At 49.2% G+C, this 16,537-nt stretch overlaps 1 protein-coding gene across 1 annotated transcript; it reads right to left on the reverse strand.

Annotated features, from left to right (window-relative positions):
• Positions 1-14,070: 14,070 nt before the first annotated feature.
• Positions 14,071-15,360, reverse strand: LOC125514895 (zinc finger protein 8-like). The gene has a single exon (XM_048680268.1). It carries the CDS (start codon positions 15,038-15,040, stop codon positions 14,177-14,179), a length of 864 nt encoding a protein of 287 aa, XP_048536225.1. The 5' UTR covers positions 15,041-15,360; the 3' UTR covers positions 14,071-14,176.
• Positions 15,361-16,537: the final 1,177 nt, after the last annotated feature.

Genomic DNA, 16,537 nt, shown 5'->3' on the forward strand with positions numbered 1-16,537 from the left:
AGTGTAGCATGTTACTGCTTTTCGTTAATCCTATCCTGATGCATAGCCTGTCTTTGCTACTACTATTATTACCTTTACCTGCAGTCCTATCTGCTTAGTATAGGATGCTAGTATTCCATCTGTGGCCCTACATTCTTGTCCGTCTGCCATGCTATACTATCGGGTCGTGATCACTCGGGAGGTGATCACGGGTATATACTATATACTTTATACATGATACATGTGGTGACCAACGACGAATCGGCTCGTAGGAGTACCCGCGAGTGGATCTTTGTGGCAGAGCGACAGGGCAGGTTGAGACCACCTAGGAGAGAGGTGGGCCTGGCCCTGTTCGATGTTCGCGGATACTTAACATGCTTAACGAGATCTTGGTATTTGATCTGAGTCTGGCTACTGGCCTATACGCACTAACCAACTACGTGGGAAAGATATGGGCACTCGGCGTCGTGGTATCAGCCGAAGCACTTCGTGACGTCAGTGACTGAGCGGCGCGCACCAGATTGGACCGCGTAACGTGACTTCCGTTGTACTGGAGGTTGCTAGGTCTGCTTCCGGCCGCCCTCGCAACATGCAGGTGTTCAATGGGCGATGGGCCCAGACCCCTGCGCCATAGGATTTAGACCGGTGTGCCGACCTCTCTGTTGTGCCTAGGTGGGGCTGCGACGTGTTGATCTTCCGAGGCCGGGCATGACCTAGGAAAGTGTGTCCGTCCAAATGGGATCAAGCATGTTGGGTTATGTGGTGCACCCCTGCAGGGAAGTTAATCTATTCGAATAGCCGTGATCTCCGGTAACAGGACGACTTGGAGTTGTACCTTGACATTATGATAACTAGAACCGGATACTTAATAAATCACACCCTTCCAAGTGCCAGATACAACCCGGTGATCGCTCTCTAACAGGGCAACGAGGAGGGGATCGTCGAGTAGGATTATGCTATGCAATGCTACTTGGAGGACTTCAGTCTACTCTCTTCTACATGCTGCAAGACAAAGGCTGCCAGAAGCATAGTCTTCGACAGGATTAGTTATCCCCCTCTTATTCTTGCATTCTGCAGTTCAGTCCACTGATATGGCCCTTTACACATATACCCATGCATATGTAGTGTAGCTCCTTGCTTGCGAGTACTTTAGATGAGTACTCACGGTTGCTTTCTCACCCCTTTTTCCCCCTTTCCTTTCTTTCTGGTTGTCGCAACCAGCTGCTGGAGTCCAGGAGCCAGACGCCACCGCCGACGACGACTCCTACTACACTGGAGATGCCTACTACTACGTGCAGCCCGCAGACGACGACCAGGAGTTGTTAGGAGGTTCCCAGGCAGGAGGCCTGCGCCTCGTTCGATCTGTATCCCAGTTTGTGCTAGCCATTTTATGGCAACTTGTTTAACTTATGTCTGTACTCAGATATTGTTGCTTCCGCTGACTCGTCTATGATCGAGCACTTGTATTCGAGCCCTCGAGGCCCCTGGCTTGTATTATGATGCTTGTATGACTTATTTATGTTTTAGAGTTGTGTTGTGATATCTTTCGTGAGTCCCTGATTTTGATCATACACATTTGTGTGCATGATTAGTGTACGATTGAATCGGGGGCATCACACTTATACCTTAAAATTTAGTGAGGGATCATCTTACAATGCTACTGCCGTACTAAGCAAAATAAGATGCATAAAAGATAAACATCACATGCAATCAAAATATGTGACATGATATGGTCATCATCATCTTGTGCCTTTGATCTCCATCTCCAAAGCACCGTCATGATCTCCATTGTCACCGGCTTGACACCTTGATCTCCATGGTAGCGTCATTGTCGTCTCGCCAACTATTGCTTCTACGACTATCGCTAACACATAGTGATAAAGTAAAGCAATTACATGGCGATTGCATTTCATACAATAAAGCGACAACCATAAGGCTCCTGCTAGTTGCCGATAACTTTTACAAAACATGATCATCTCATACAATAACGTATATCACATCATGTCTTGACCATCACATCACAACATGCCCTGCAAAAACAAATTAGACGTCCTCTGCTTTATTGTTGCAAGTTTCATGTGGCTGCTACGGGCTTCTAGTAAGAACCGTTCTTACCTACGCATCAAAACCACAACGATTTTTCATCAAGTGCGATGTTTTAACCTTCAACAAGGACCGGCCGTAGTCAAATTCGATTCAACTAAAGTTGGAGAAACAGACACCCGCCAGCCACCTTTATGCAAAACAAGTTGCATGTCTGTCGGTGGAACCGGTCTCATGAACGTGGTCATGTAAGGTTGGTCTAGGCCGTTTCATCCAACAATACCGCCGAATCAAAATAAGATATTGGTGGTAAGCACTATGACGATCACCGCCCACAACACTTTGTGTTCTACTCGTGCATATCGTCTGTGCATAGACCTGGCTCAGATGCCACTATTGGGGAACGTAGCATGCAATTTCAAAAAAAATTCTACACACACGCAATGATCTATCCATGGAGATGCATAGCAATGAGGGGAGAGTGTGTCTACGTACCCTTGTAGACCATAAGCAGAAGCGTTTCACAACGTGGTTGATGTAGTTGAACTTTCTTCGTGATCCACCGATCGAGTACCGAACGTACGACACCTCCGAGTTCTGCACACATTCAGCTTGGTGACGTCCCTCGCCTTCTTGATCCAGCAAGTTGTCGAGGAGGTAGATCAGTTTTGTCAGCACGATGGCATGGTGACAGTGGTGAAGTGATCCTCGCAGGGCTTCGCCTAAACACCGCAAAAAAATGACCGGGGGTGTAAACTATGGAGGGCGCCGCACACGGCTAACAATCGTTGTTGTGTGTTCTAGCGGTGCCCCCCCCCCTCATGTATATAGGTTGGAGGGGAGGAGAGGCAGCCAAGGTGGCGCCCCAAGTAGGAGGTATCCTACTTGGGCGCCTCCAAATTCGGCCTCCCCCTTCCATATTCATCCGGAAGGGGAAGGAAGGAGGAGGGAGGAGGGAAGGAAGGGGGAGGCCAAATTGCTCCCCTTCCTTTATCTCTTCCCCTCTTTCCTTCCCCCCTTATTTCGGCCTACATGGGGCGCACCAGCCCCCTAGGGGCTGGTCTGTCCCCTTCTTGGCCCATTAGGCCCATGTAGTTGCCGGGGGGATGCCTGGAACCCCTTCCGGTGACCCGATATGTACCCGGTACCCCCGGAACACTTCCGGTGTCCAAATATCACTGTCCTATATATAAATCTTTACCTTCCGACCATTTCAAGACTCCTCTTCATGTCCGTGATCTCATCCGGGACTCCGAACAACATTCGGTCACCAAATCACATAACTCATACAATACAAAATTGTTATCGAACGTTAAGTGTGCGGACCCTACGGGTTCGAGAACTATGTAGACATGACCAAGACACCTCTCCGGTCAATAACCAATAGCGGAACCTGGTTGCTCATATTGGTTCCCGCATATTCTACGAAGATCTTTATCAGTCGTACCGTAATGACAACATACGTTATTCCCTTTGTCATCGGTACGTTAATTGCCCGAGATTCAATCGTCGGTATCTTCATACCTAATTCAATCTCGTTACCAGAAAGTCTCTTTACTCGTTCTGTAATACATCATCTCGTGACTAACTCATTAGTCACTTTGCTTGCAAGGCTTCTTATGATGTGTATTACCGAGACGGCCCAGAGATACCTCTTCGATACTCGGAGTGACAAATCCTAATATAGATCTATGCCAACCCAACAAACACCTTCGGAGATACCTGTAGAGCATATTTATAATCACCCATTTACGTTGTGAAGTTTGATAGCACACAAGGTATTCCTCCGGTATCCGGGAGTTGCATAATCTCATAGTCGAAGGTATATGTATTTGACATGACGAAAGCAATAGCAATAAAATTGAACGATCAATATGCTAAGCTAACAGATGGGTCTTCTCCATCACATCATTCTCCTAATTATGTGATCCCGTTAATCAAATGACAACACATGTCTATGGTTAGGAAACTTAACCATCTTTGATTAACGAGCTAGTCTAGTAGAGGCTTACTAGGGACGCAGTGTTTTGTCTATGTATCCACACATGTATCAAGTTTTCGGTTAATACAATTCTAGCATGAATAATAAACATTTATCATGATATAAGGAAATATAAATAACAACTTTATTATTGCCTCTAGGGCATATTTCCTTCAGCAGCTGCAAGGAGAGCCGACCCCGTGTGCACGGCCATTCTAGGCCTCGTGTGTATGACCTGTCCAGAGAGTTTCTGGACACCCCGTGCGCACGGGCCCAAAATACTCCGTGTGCTCGGGCCCTCTCAATGTAGCTGTTGATAGCCCATGCGCACGGGCGTGTATCGTGGACACGGGGCCCCCGTGCGCACAGGCCCCACTTACCCCGTGCGCCCGGGCCCATCAGGAAGCTGTCCGAAAGCCACTTGTTTGGGCCTCCACTTTGTCCCCCTCCTCCGGCTACCTATATATTTCATACCTAGGTCATTTGTTAGGGTTAGCAAAGCACATGATATGATATTGAGAGCTTTGCTCCTATCTACCTACTCCATGGAGATCAAGACCTCATAGGAGAAGATCCCTAGTGGATTCAAGACCCCACCTAGGGAAGGATCTCTTGAGATCTCAAGACCTCATATCCCTTTGGGATTTGAGATGGACTTTATCATGTACCCATGCTCCTCTTGTTGTTTATGTACCTTTGTGGATCTTGTGTGGATTTGAGTCTAGTGGATGTGTAAGTGAGCTTGTTCTTGTGTGTTTCCTTGGTGTCCTTCGTGTTCTTCATGGGATTCCCCCTCCAATTCGTGAAAGATCTCCACTTAGGGTTCCACCCTACAACATCTTGGATCAGAGCTTAGGTTCTCACAAATTTGGAGTCTCCCCCCTTTGTTTTCTAGCCCAATTTTGTTTGATTTTGTCCCAATTGGAAAATCCCCACAAAAATAGGTCCAAAATTTTTATTGCAATTTGTTAGTTCTTGTGAGATTTTGTTGTGTTTGATCCACGATTTTGATGTTTGGCAAGTAGATCTTGGCTTTCCCCACCTCCACACCACGAATTCCACCACCAATTTTTGTTTTCCACCTCAAAAGTGAGCCACGAAATCGTGAAATTTCCGCCCACCCCGTGCCCACGGGCCCCAGACCCCGTGTGCATGCCCCCCTGAAAAATCTCTGGACACCCCGTGCCCAAGGACCTATACCGTACGCACGGCCCTCCAAGTTCAGCCGACAGCCCTTCGCTGTTTCAGCCATATCTTCCACATCCGGAGTCCGATTTTGACGTTCTTTAGCTCGTTGATTAGCTATTGACACCCCCATCCATCTAGATAGGTTCCAACATCATTTGAATCCATCAAAATGTTGACAATTTGGCATCTTTGCCTAGGCCCTCCACCATATCATCCGCAAAATTTTGTCAATTTGGCATCTTTTCGCAACCTAACCCATTTTGCTCCGCCAGCGCCGCCCAAATCAGCCCAGGGCCGCGACGGGAGTCACCAGCACACAGCCCACCGCGCCGGGCCACGCGTCCATGACTCTGCCGCCAGACGTCTGCCACCACGCTGACACGCCCTGCGCTTGTGCACCGCGGCCCGTGTCGGACGACTTCGAATGGGAGTGAGAAACCCCGCCGCCACCGCCGCCGCTGACCGGGCTTTGCCCGACGGCACACACCGGCGGCTGCAAGGGGAGAGAGGTTGGCCCGGCGGCGGCGCTAGGGTTAGCCCCCCAGGTCGCTCGCGGGAGCGACGCGGGAGGGGAGGGCGATGTTGTTTTGTTTAGTGTGAGCCTTTTGATGAAGTGTATCGCGGCCGTTCACGGGAAGGATCTATCTAGATGATTTTTTTTGACTATATACTGCAAGGCAACAGCCTCACAGCCCTTTATTAAAAACAATAGGTACGCTGTACAAAATTACAAAGGATAAAGAAAGGCTACTCACAGAGAGGGATTAGGGAAGGGAAGCTATCCAAGAGGTTAGTCTATCTCTATATTTACAATTGATTCTATGAGCTAAAAGAGAAATATCATGAATAAAATTCCTCCTCCAAGATCTGAAAGTGGGCAACTCATTTCTGAAGATCCTTCCATTTCTTTGGGTCCAAATATTCCAAGTAGCCGTAAAGACAACCTCGGTGAAAAAAGGCTGACCAAATTCCTTCCTGGCTGCGCAAGCCATTTCAAAAGTATTCTGGTTAGGGTGAACACTCCATGAGATGCCCAAATAATTCCAGACCCGTTGACTAAAGTTGCAAGCAAAGAAGAGATGATTAAGACCTCATCTTCTCTTAGATTTGGAAGAACTTTACCTTTATGCTTGTTTTCCTTTGATTGACCTTGTGTGCTTTTGGATCTCAACTATGTTGTTCTAGTAGATGTGTAATTGGGATGATGGTATTAGTTGTCGACTATACTAATCAGGCATGTACGCACTACATCATGGAATGGAGGTATTAGTTGTCGACTATACTAATCAGGCATGCAGTGTGCACACAGTCGCCATCTTCAGAACTCAGTCATTCACAGTTTCGCTCATGTCACGGCCACCGCCGCACAAGGCGATTACTGCAGCGCTGTCCAATGATTGCGTCGATCGATCCGTGCGACATTACCCTGCACGCTTAATTGGCGCGTACTCCATGCGGCAGTGAAGCATCAGTACTGGCTGTCGGGCGCGCCTTGTGCAGGACGAGGCTGCTTCCCGACGTGTCTGTCAGTCTGATTGTACCCATACAGTTACGAGCAGTATCGATCGATCGGCCCGTTCGATCTGGCCGGCCGGGCAACAACGTCACGCAAGGACGGCGATAACTGCAGCTTGTTAACCGAGATGCTCTTCTTGTCACCGGTTTCATTCAGTCACTTGATAGACCAATGAGGCCTACAAACTAGCCATAGGCTTCGTGTCAGCCTCAACCTTTCTGATATGGATGAGTGTTTGACAAAAAACTACCACATTAGGGTTGCCGTTCCACCGAATTACCACATTCAAAAAATGACTGATAACTATCAATTTTTTTTTATTTTGTGACTAAAAACTACCACTTTTGAAAAATGGCCGGTTTAAATGATTTAAACACGTTTATGACATGTGGGACCCATTCGTCAGGGCTGACGTGGCGACAAAGTCAACTCTGTTTATTTTGACCGTTACGTTGACCGTTATTACAAGTGGGGCCCACCTGTCAGCATCACTCTTCTTCCTCCTCCTCTTCTCTCTGGCATTTCCTCGAACACCTCGTGTGCATCCGGGTTTGAGCTCTGAACTCCTCCATGGCGACGCCCCGGCGCAGCACGTCACTGGTGTTGGTTGGGGACTAGAACGGCGGCGCAACCAAGGTGGCTGGAGCTGTGGAAGCGGCCGCCGAAGCTGACGGAATTTCCTCCGAGGCCGTCGGCGCCAGCAACCGACGCAGCTCCTCAACGATGGTCGCCTTGAGGATCTTGTGCTCGAGCAACTCGGTGCGCAGGCGTGACTCGCACTCTTGCGGCTCCTCGACGAGGCGCGTGAGCATGGCGGCATCCGGCGTCGTCTCCTCGCGTGCCGACTGCACCTGCATGGAGAACGGGAGACGAGCGATGAAGAGCCCCAGGAGCTCATGTGGGAACTCGGACCAAGGCCGATGCTTGAGCGTGCGCGTGCGTTGCCGTTTAATTCTTTGAACGAGAATTTAGTGGCCAGTGCTTGAGCGTGCGTGTGCGTTGTAGGTTCGTGCGAGTACTAGCTAGGTTGGTTCGTGCGTGCTGGTGGCGGTGGTCGCCGGCAGAGGTGACCTCGCCGGAGTGACGCGAGGGGGAAAGGCGGTCGCCGGAGTGGTTGGGCACTCGGGCTCTCCCGATCCAAACGGGATCGAGGCATAGGGAGAGGTGAGCGCCGGCAGTTGAGGACAGCGGAGGTGCCTTGCGAGTGCACATGAGGTGTTCGAGGAAATGTCAAAGAAAGAGAGAGGAGGAGGAGGAGGAAGAAGAAGAGTGATGCTGGCAGGTGGGCCCCACTTGTAATAACGGTCAACGTAACGGTCAAAATAAAGGAAATTGACTTTGGAGCCACATCAGCCCTGACGGTTGGGTCCCGCATGTCATAAACGTGTTTAAATCGTCTAAACCAGCCATTTTTCAAAAGTGGTAGTCTTTAGGGCCTGTTTGGTTCCAAATAAGTCACCAACTTATAAGTCGAAAAGTGAAAAAAGTGACTTATTTTACCAAACAGACCCGACTTATAAGTCACCCCAACTTATAAGTCATAAGTTGCTCCACCCCAATTTAAAACTTATAAGTCACCCCCTTTTGCGTGGGTCCCACCACCTGCATGATGTTGATTGGTGTGGAAAGGTGTGTCAGGTGACTTATAAGTCAGGTGACAACCAAACAGGCGTGACTTATAAGTCACTAGTTTTAAGTCACCTGACTTATAAGTCGGGTGACTTATTGAAACCAAACAGGCCCTAAGTCATCAACTTATAAGTCGAAAAGTGAAAAAAGTGACTTATTTTGCCAAACGGACCCAACTTATAAGTCACCCCAACTTATAAGTCATAAGTTGCTCCACACCAACTTAAAACTTATAAGTCACCCCCTTTTGCGTGGGTCCCACCACCTTTACATAAAAAAACAAGGTGGAAAGGTGTGGTCAGGTGACTTATAAGTCAGGTGACAATCAAATAGGCGTGACTTATAAGTCACTGGTTTTAAGTCAGATGACTTATTGAAACCAAACAGGCTCTTAGTCACAAAATTAAAAATCTTTGGTAGTTAATGTGGTAGTTTAATGGGACAGTAACCTCTAATGTAGTAGTTTTTTGTCAAATACTCGATATGGATCATCATATGATTTCACATGATGATGGATTCGATCGATCACTGGACCTAACCCTTCTAGGTAGCTAGTGTTAGTGTTACTATATATGTGCATGCATGTAGATCTTTCGATGTGCCTTTTACGGCATCTGGCAACAGTTGGCAAAGATCGCGTTACAAACATCTGTCTGATACAATCTCACTAGGACGCTATTGCATGCTGATGTCAAAGTTAGCTACTTTACTAGGGAGAAGATATCGAATCTTGCGGTAGCTGCCATGCATGCATGATGAGACAGAGCTACAGTGCCGCTCCTAGAAAGATCGAGGCGTGCAACCGCAAATAGTGTAAGACCGGCCCAATCATTCGCGAGCTTAGCTCATTGCTCATTCGTAGTACCCACCCTACAGCTTCAATCTTGATGCTGCTCTGTGCGCCTCCGGTACGCTCCCTGTGCCTCTGGGTGCGCATGCGTGATCCCCTTAAAACCCGTGCCACGTACGTATGCTATATGCAGATGGAGATCAGATCCATTGACCCTTCACGTTGTTGTGCATGCATGCATGCAAACAAATCTGATGGGCCAGATCGCCAGAGACACAGACGGCAGCCGAAGGCCGGCCCATGTCGGCCCTTGGCGCCGTCGGGAGCAACCGAAACACGCGCGCACCCAGCAGATCCATCGATTAGCGACAAAACTAACTGAACATTTTTTTAGCGATAAAACTAAGTGAGCATTAAGCACTGTACTGATGGACCTCCGCGGTTAAGAGCGGCACATGGGGCTCGCTGGGTACGTGGACAAAACTAACTGAGCAAGTAGGCATCGACGAGTTAACACATACTCCCTCTGTAAAGAAATGTAATAGCGTTAAGATCACTACTTTAGTAATCTAAATGTTTTTATATTTGTTTGGGAGTACAGTACAAACAGCAGAAACTAACTAGTTAATCAAGGGAGATGAATCAATCAGCACACTGACTCTCGTGGCACATCGTCCCCGCACTTTGACAGATCCATGCACATGCCACTCAGCAGCGTGGATGGTACCACCTGCTTAACCTTAACTACTGGTCAGTGCGTGCCTTGGCACCATCCAAGTACAGCGGCATGCGCCTTCCCCTCCTCTCCTCTGGCGCCGCTAGCTGGTCCTGGCCGGCCGGCAACCACTGCATGGAGCACGGTGGTGCTGCCGCTGCCGCTGCATGCCTGCTCGCTGCCGCCGCAGAGGCGGATGGACGTACGTACCTGCTCGTATGTGGGCAATGCCGCCCCAATTGGCCGCATGGCGCAGTGCCCCTATTTAGATCTGTCTAGAATAGCTCCACCGTACTTTCTGCATCGTTCCTCCGTCATGGACCCTGTCAGCCGGCCGTTTGCGCGGCCAGCATGCATGCAGTGGCAGGCACCACCATCGTCCGGAATGGCTTTCTCATTGGCTTGCACCACCGTCGTCGTGACATGTAGCTTGCCACTGGCTATAGTAGCAGTCAGATAGATGGCTGTGGATCGGGCGCAGTTTGCCTGTCCCCCTGGAACTCCCCATCTCCGGTCTGTGCCAAACAGTTTCGGCCCATTCGATCGGCAGTAGCTCGTAGTACATGCTTGCAAGCTAGTGCTGCACGGCGGCAGAGCAGCATGCATGCATCTATACCGTCATGTCTGCGTGCGTACAAGATGATATACTGTTGACGTTCCTCTTGCACAAAAAGTGTCTTAATTTGTGTGCAATGATTCATCGGAGAAATCGATCGCGTGGTTTCAGTTCTTGTCCGTAAGACCGCTCTATGTTGCCAAATCAGCGGCTTTTACATGGGATCCCCACTTTACGCCTTTTCTTTTTTTTTTAGGATCTGTCCCCACTTTACATCGATCAGATATATATCCCCGTCTCCACGTGTGTTATTTTACACTCGTTGTCATAGGCAGAGATACATGCATATCTGAAAGCCAGCTCCAAAAAGTAGGGTTGATTAGGAGTACTACGGCACTAGATCCTTAGTTTAACATTGATATATCTTCAAAATTGTCGACAAAAAAGATCAGCAATATTCATACAGTAAAATTGTCGACAAAAAAGATCAGCAATATTCATACAGTAAAATTGTCGACAAAAAAGATCAGCAATATTCATACAGTATGTATATAACATGTAAAGAAAAGACTTACATAACTGTGGAAACTAAATAGATAAATTATACCATGGATAGTACCGAATCAAGCCGACGATGAATGAAAGGGAGGTTTTTTTTTTGCGGGAAAAGAACTGTTGATATTTAGCACAGGGTTCTTACAGAAAGGTCCTGAGACAAAAACAATTACATTGAAGCCCCCAGCACCCCGTTGACGAAGACGACGACGAAAACGTATCGCCGGCGCGCCGCCACTGCTGCTCCACACAAGCCTTGGATTTGGAACAGACCCTCCGCGGACGGGAAGTCGACGAAGCTCAGCCCCGGAAGACCTCCATCCCGCATCGTCAAAGCCAACGCCCTACACCGCACCACCAGTTCGATTCAGAACTTCGAGATCCCGGATCCGTCGTCCCGCGGACTCCGGCGAGGGAAAAGTGCACCCAGCAGCTCCACCGAGCCCCGAGCACGGGGAAGACGGAAGATCGGCAGCGGAGCTCCTCGGACCTCCACCGCCGGAGAGGAAGACCTCCGTCTCAAAACGCCACTCCGGCCGCGCCGCCCACTCCCCAACGCCGCCGGCTAGCTCCCAAACCGAACCTACGCTATATACACGCCGCAGATCGGGGCCTCCCCATCCTCCCGCTGCCGGAGCAACCACCGAAGGGTGAGGAACCCGCCGATCTGGCGGCGGCGAGGTGGATCGCCCGGGGTCGCCCAAAAGTCGCCCTTTCTCTACTGTGGACGGGGAAAGGATAAGGCTCCAAGGCGCACAATGAAAGGGAGTTTGTTCCAAAAAAAAATAGTAAGACCCAAAATAGGGTAGCAGATTGTATGAAAAATTATAGCCGTATCGAGTGGGAAATACCCTTTGGTTCCTGGGTATATATACACCTCATATATGGGAATTATTTTAATAATTGAATAAAAAGTCAGATAAGTTTGGAAATTTATTTACAATAAACTTGACTTTCTTTTGCACTACTATATAAATTTTCACGAATACAAAACCAGCTTTGACTTCACTGCAAAAAACTAAAATTTATTTGCTATTATTGGTCACTATTCACACTATTTTAACCGAATTTTTGTATTTTTTGAAAAGAAGTCAACGAGATTTTATCATTTTGTGGACTTATTTTCTACCAGTAAAATAAAATGTCAAGTTATTTCAAAAACATTTTTCACAATTTGTTGACTTTTTATTTAATTACTAAATCATTTTTCCATATAAAGTGTATATAAACCCATAGACAAAAAGTTCCCCTCCCGTATCGAGTCATGTACTGCGGTATGGATGAGTAGATGTCCCCCAAGTTCTGAGGATTTATTACCTCTCTATTTTAACCCTGTGACTTTGGAATAAAACTGCAATATGATTCGCAAAATAAAAGTAACAATGTGACAGTGACACAATAATACTTGAAGTGATACTATTCAGAACATGTTTTTTTTATGAAGTTATGAATCAAATTCGGACTTCGAATTTTGTAACACAGTATATATGTATCATCTCTATGCGATGGAGTTTTTGCAGGTTTTTCCACAGCAAAGATGGACGGCGTGCAATTGTTGGGCGGAATTTCTTTACCCGGCCCATGCTTTTCACTAGCACACTGCGGGCCTTGCGTGCGTAATTCCGCCTACGTCCGAGTGCTGTTCGAACGCAGCTAAGTGCGACTTCTATACAGTTTAAATTACCGGTTAGCTGGTACAAGTAGCTAGTTTCATTATACTAACTCATAGTACATCTGTACATGTGTACGGGGATAATTGATGGCGGGCAATGCAGGATGTGATCAGGACGGTGTGTAGGAGTACGTCCGTGTCGGCCTGCTTGCCGGGACAACGAACGAGACACGAAGTGAGGACAAGAAACGTCTGCCGAAATTGAATCCTGCAAATCAAGTACCAGTACTGCCATCGCCGTACAATGTCAATGTGCAATGAAATTTACCCAGCGCTGCTCAAGGATACTGTGAATGACGTGGAAGGTGTGAATGTGTCATCATGTGCAATCCCTTGGAGAGGTTAATTAGGAGTGACTTTTAAGTTTTAACACATCTTACTTGGCATGGCGTGGCAATTGTCGAGGGGTGCACAAGGAAGACGGTGTTGCTTTCTTCAGAAACTAGCCTCTAATTTTCATTCTTGCACGGGAGCTCCTTTATTTTTAAGAGGGTTGCACGGGGGTTTTTGTTTTTTTTAGAAAAGGAGGATGACCTCCGGCTTCTGCATCTGGGAGATGCATATGGCCACTTTATTGATTATTTTCGAGAATCTTACAAAGTATTACAAACAATATACCTGAATCCACCATCTTGGCAACATATGCCATTACTCATATCCATATGATGAAGGGGTGCTAGCTGGGCCACTACCGAAACCACTCATCTAAGCCTAACATCAAAAGCCGGAAGCCTTGTAAGGACTGATTTTATATTACTATTTTTTTTGCAAATTAAAGAAAACTGTGAGACGTCAATGAAGAAATCAACCATGATTGAGGCAAGCACGAGTACATGGATGAGAACAGACATTCTGCCTGAGATTCCAATGCTCACAAAAAAGAACTCACGTCAATTATTATTTCTTGATCCTTTTAGCCATCCGCTCACGTGCCAATCTGGCGCGACTAAGTTACTACTATCATAATACTCATCTATAAGAGGAAGCCCAGAAAGTACATCGCATACCTGGCTTGGGCAGAGCACATGCTAAAAAGAGCCATCTCTGTGCAAAGCAATTCAGACAGACAGAGGTAGCTAGCATGGGGCCCGTGGGGGAGGAAAAACAATGTTGTGTACATCATGTATACGGGCCCATATACGGCAGTGTTGGCCCCACAGATTCTACATCTACCGTATGATGATGAACGAACCTTTGCGCCACATTTCCAGTTGCCAAATTTTTACTACCTCGCATGGTAAATTAAAGTGACATAATTTTGCTTCTTTTTCTTGAGATGGCATGCAAAATTTTAATCTTTGTGGGGGAGTTGATAAGCTCAATAAGTCCACATGGAAATTTTAATTTGTACTACCTTCTTGCTGCAAATTACAGGAAGCCATTTTGATTCCATAATAACTTGAAAAAAAACGGGGAGCAAGCAAGCTAGCTAGCTAAACTTGGATCGAGACGGCAAAAACGGTGGAGATTATTTAAGCTATTTTGAATCAACATGCACTTGCAACGTACTACTGCCAACTCACAAGAAGAAAGAAACCTAGAAAAATAAGAGTTACAAATGGAGGTCCAAGCTAAGAGCCTCCTGCTGCCCCAATTCACACCTACCTAGCTTCTCCGGCGACGTGGAGGAGCAGGACGACAAGGACGGCGACGAGGAGAGCAGGCTCATCACCACCTTCTCGTCCTTGCAGGTCATCACCTCCCCGGGCCGCACCACCACGGCCGGCGGCATGTCGGCTGCGGCGCCGTGACGGACGGCCGCGCCGAAGTTCTCCACGGCCGGCAGGGGCACCCTCCAGTGCCCCTGCGCGACGGGGCTGCCGTCGATGGGCTGCGACATGGAGCCCGGGCCGCCCCCGCCGTAGGGCCCCATGGAAGCGGTCGTCCACATCGGGTAGTGCGGCGGCGGCTGGTCGTAGCGGGCGGCGGCGGGGTGGTGGTGGTGGTAGTTGAGGAGGGCGCCGTACATGTGGTGGCCGCCGGGGACGTAGCGGTGCATGGCGAGGGAGGCCTGCAGGTGGGCCCGCTTGGCGTGCTGGCGCTCCCGCTTGTGCGCGTTCTGGTGCCCGCCCAGCGCCTGCGACGTCGGGAAGTTGCGGCAGCAGTAGTGGCACTCGAACTTCCTCGTCTCCCCGGCCGCCGCCCCAGACGCGCCGCCCTTGGCGCCACCGCCGCCGTTGCCCTCGGACGTGACGGTGCTCCCGTTGGTGGCGTCCGGGGAGCCGGCGCCGGCCTCCTGCTTGCGCTGCTGCTGCAGGAGGGCGTCGTTGTTGGAGAACTCACGGCCGAAGAGCCGGATGGTGTCCCTCGCCTGCTGCTGCTGCTGCTGCTGCTGCTGCGCCGTCGCGGCCGCCGGCCTGATGAACGGCAGCTGCGAGAAGGAGTCGACCCTGCGCACCTCCTGCGGCGTCGCCATGGACGGCGAGACACCTAGCCTGCTATGCTACGTACGTGAGCCCGGAGAATTCTTCGCGCCTAGCTAGCTTGACTTGGAGCGTCTCTCGTCTCTCTGTAGTGTTTGTGCGCTATGTGAGGAACTTGGCTACGAGTTGGTGCGGTTTTAAGGGGAAGGGCGCGCGATGCTTGTGAGGTCGGGCCGGAGGGGGACCATGCATGTCTATGTAAGGTCGGAGGCAAGGAAGGAAGGGCCAGCTTAAAACCTCTCGCTCTCTCCCATCCACCACGCCACCGCCAAGTACAAGACGCAGCGCCGCAGTGGAATGGCAGTCGCAGTTTGCCGCTAGCTGCTTGTGCAGTTGGGCACGCCTGGACCTGCCTAGCTAGCTTAGCTTCCTCGACTATCCTGCCAGCCGCAGCTGCATGCACGCCGGTCATGGTCAGCCCGGTGGCCGGGGCTAGCTAGCTAGCTAGTGCCTAGTAGTAGCCGGAAATAGCTCGATCATGCGTGTCCCAGGCGTGACATAACTCTCGGCAGATTTTGGGACTAGGTATACATACATATATGTACACACACGCATCGCATGCACGGGCAGCAGCTACTACTTACTGCTACTAGCTATGGGCTTAAAGCTAGGCTAGAGACTAGAGAAAACGGAAGGCGAATTTCATTTCATTTCTTTTCTTTATGTCTTTTAGGTCTAGGCTTTCATCTTCATGCACAATGATCCGTAGCTGTCAGTGCCCATCGACCGATCGACCGATCGAGTGGCCAAAGGGAGACGGGCGTACGTACGGGCTCCTGTGGCTCCGTCTACCTACCCATCGCCATCGTCCGGACTCCTTGCTTGTTCTGCACCGGGCGGCCTCTGGATTGGCCCTACGGTTGTTCTCTAATCTTTATGGGAGGTTGGCTTATTTAGGACACGCACGCATGAGATTTTAGATGTGAGATGAGAGTCGAGTCGACCGAGACCACACCGCGGAGGAGGTGCTACATGGAGTACGTGGTGGTCCTCCTGGGGACGGCGACGTGCCTCTGGCCGTGGCCTGTGCTCGAGCTCGACGCCTGCCCCGGCCTGCTGCACGCATGATGAGTTACTGCTGCAGCCGAGGCCCAACTTGCTCCTTTTTTCACCTCTTTATTTATTTACGCTAGCTTTTGCGGTGATGGCTCCGGCTCCGGCTCCATTGCGTATTTTGCATGCATGCACGGCATGGTAGATCGATGGATGATCGATTGATCTCGACGGCTGGCTGGTGAACAAGACAAGGAGAGGGTATATGTGCGCGTAGCTCCGTTTTCCCACTTTGTGACCTTTTCTTTTTCTTGATTGACAGCGCGGTTATAATAATTGCCGCCATCATCGGTGGCGCTTTGCACTGGGATCCACATGTTTAATTGTTGCTGGCTAGCTGTTCCTCTGACCATCATATATACAGTACGTAGATCCAGCTTTGCTCCTTCCACTCTCCCTTTTGCGCTCTCTTTTTCGTTCAGCCTTTTGCAAGCTTT

This window comes from Triticum urartu, chromosome 6 (genome assembly GCF_003073215.2).
Source record: "Triticum urartu cultivar G1812 chromosome 6, Tu2.1, whole genome shotgun sequence".
Taxonomy (NCBI): domain Eukaryota; kingdom Viridiplantae; phylum Streptophyta; class Magnoliopsida; order Poales; family Poaceae; genus Triticum; species Triticum urartu.

Bases quoted from the DNA above. Each gene is read 5' to 3' on its own strand.
- LOC125514895 (XM_048680268.1), bottom strand. From the start codon at position 15,040: ATGGCGACGCCGCAGGAGGTGCGCAGGGTCGACTCCTTCTCGCAGCTG.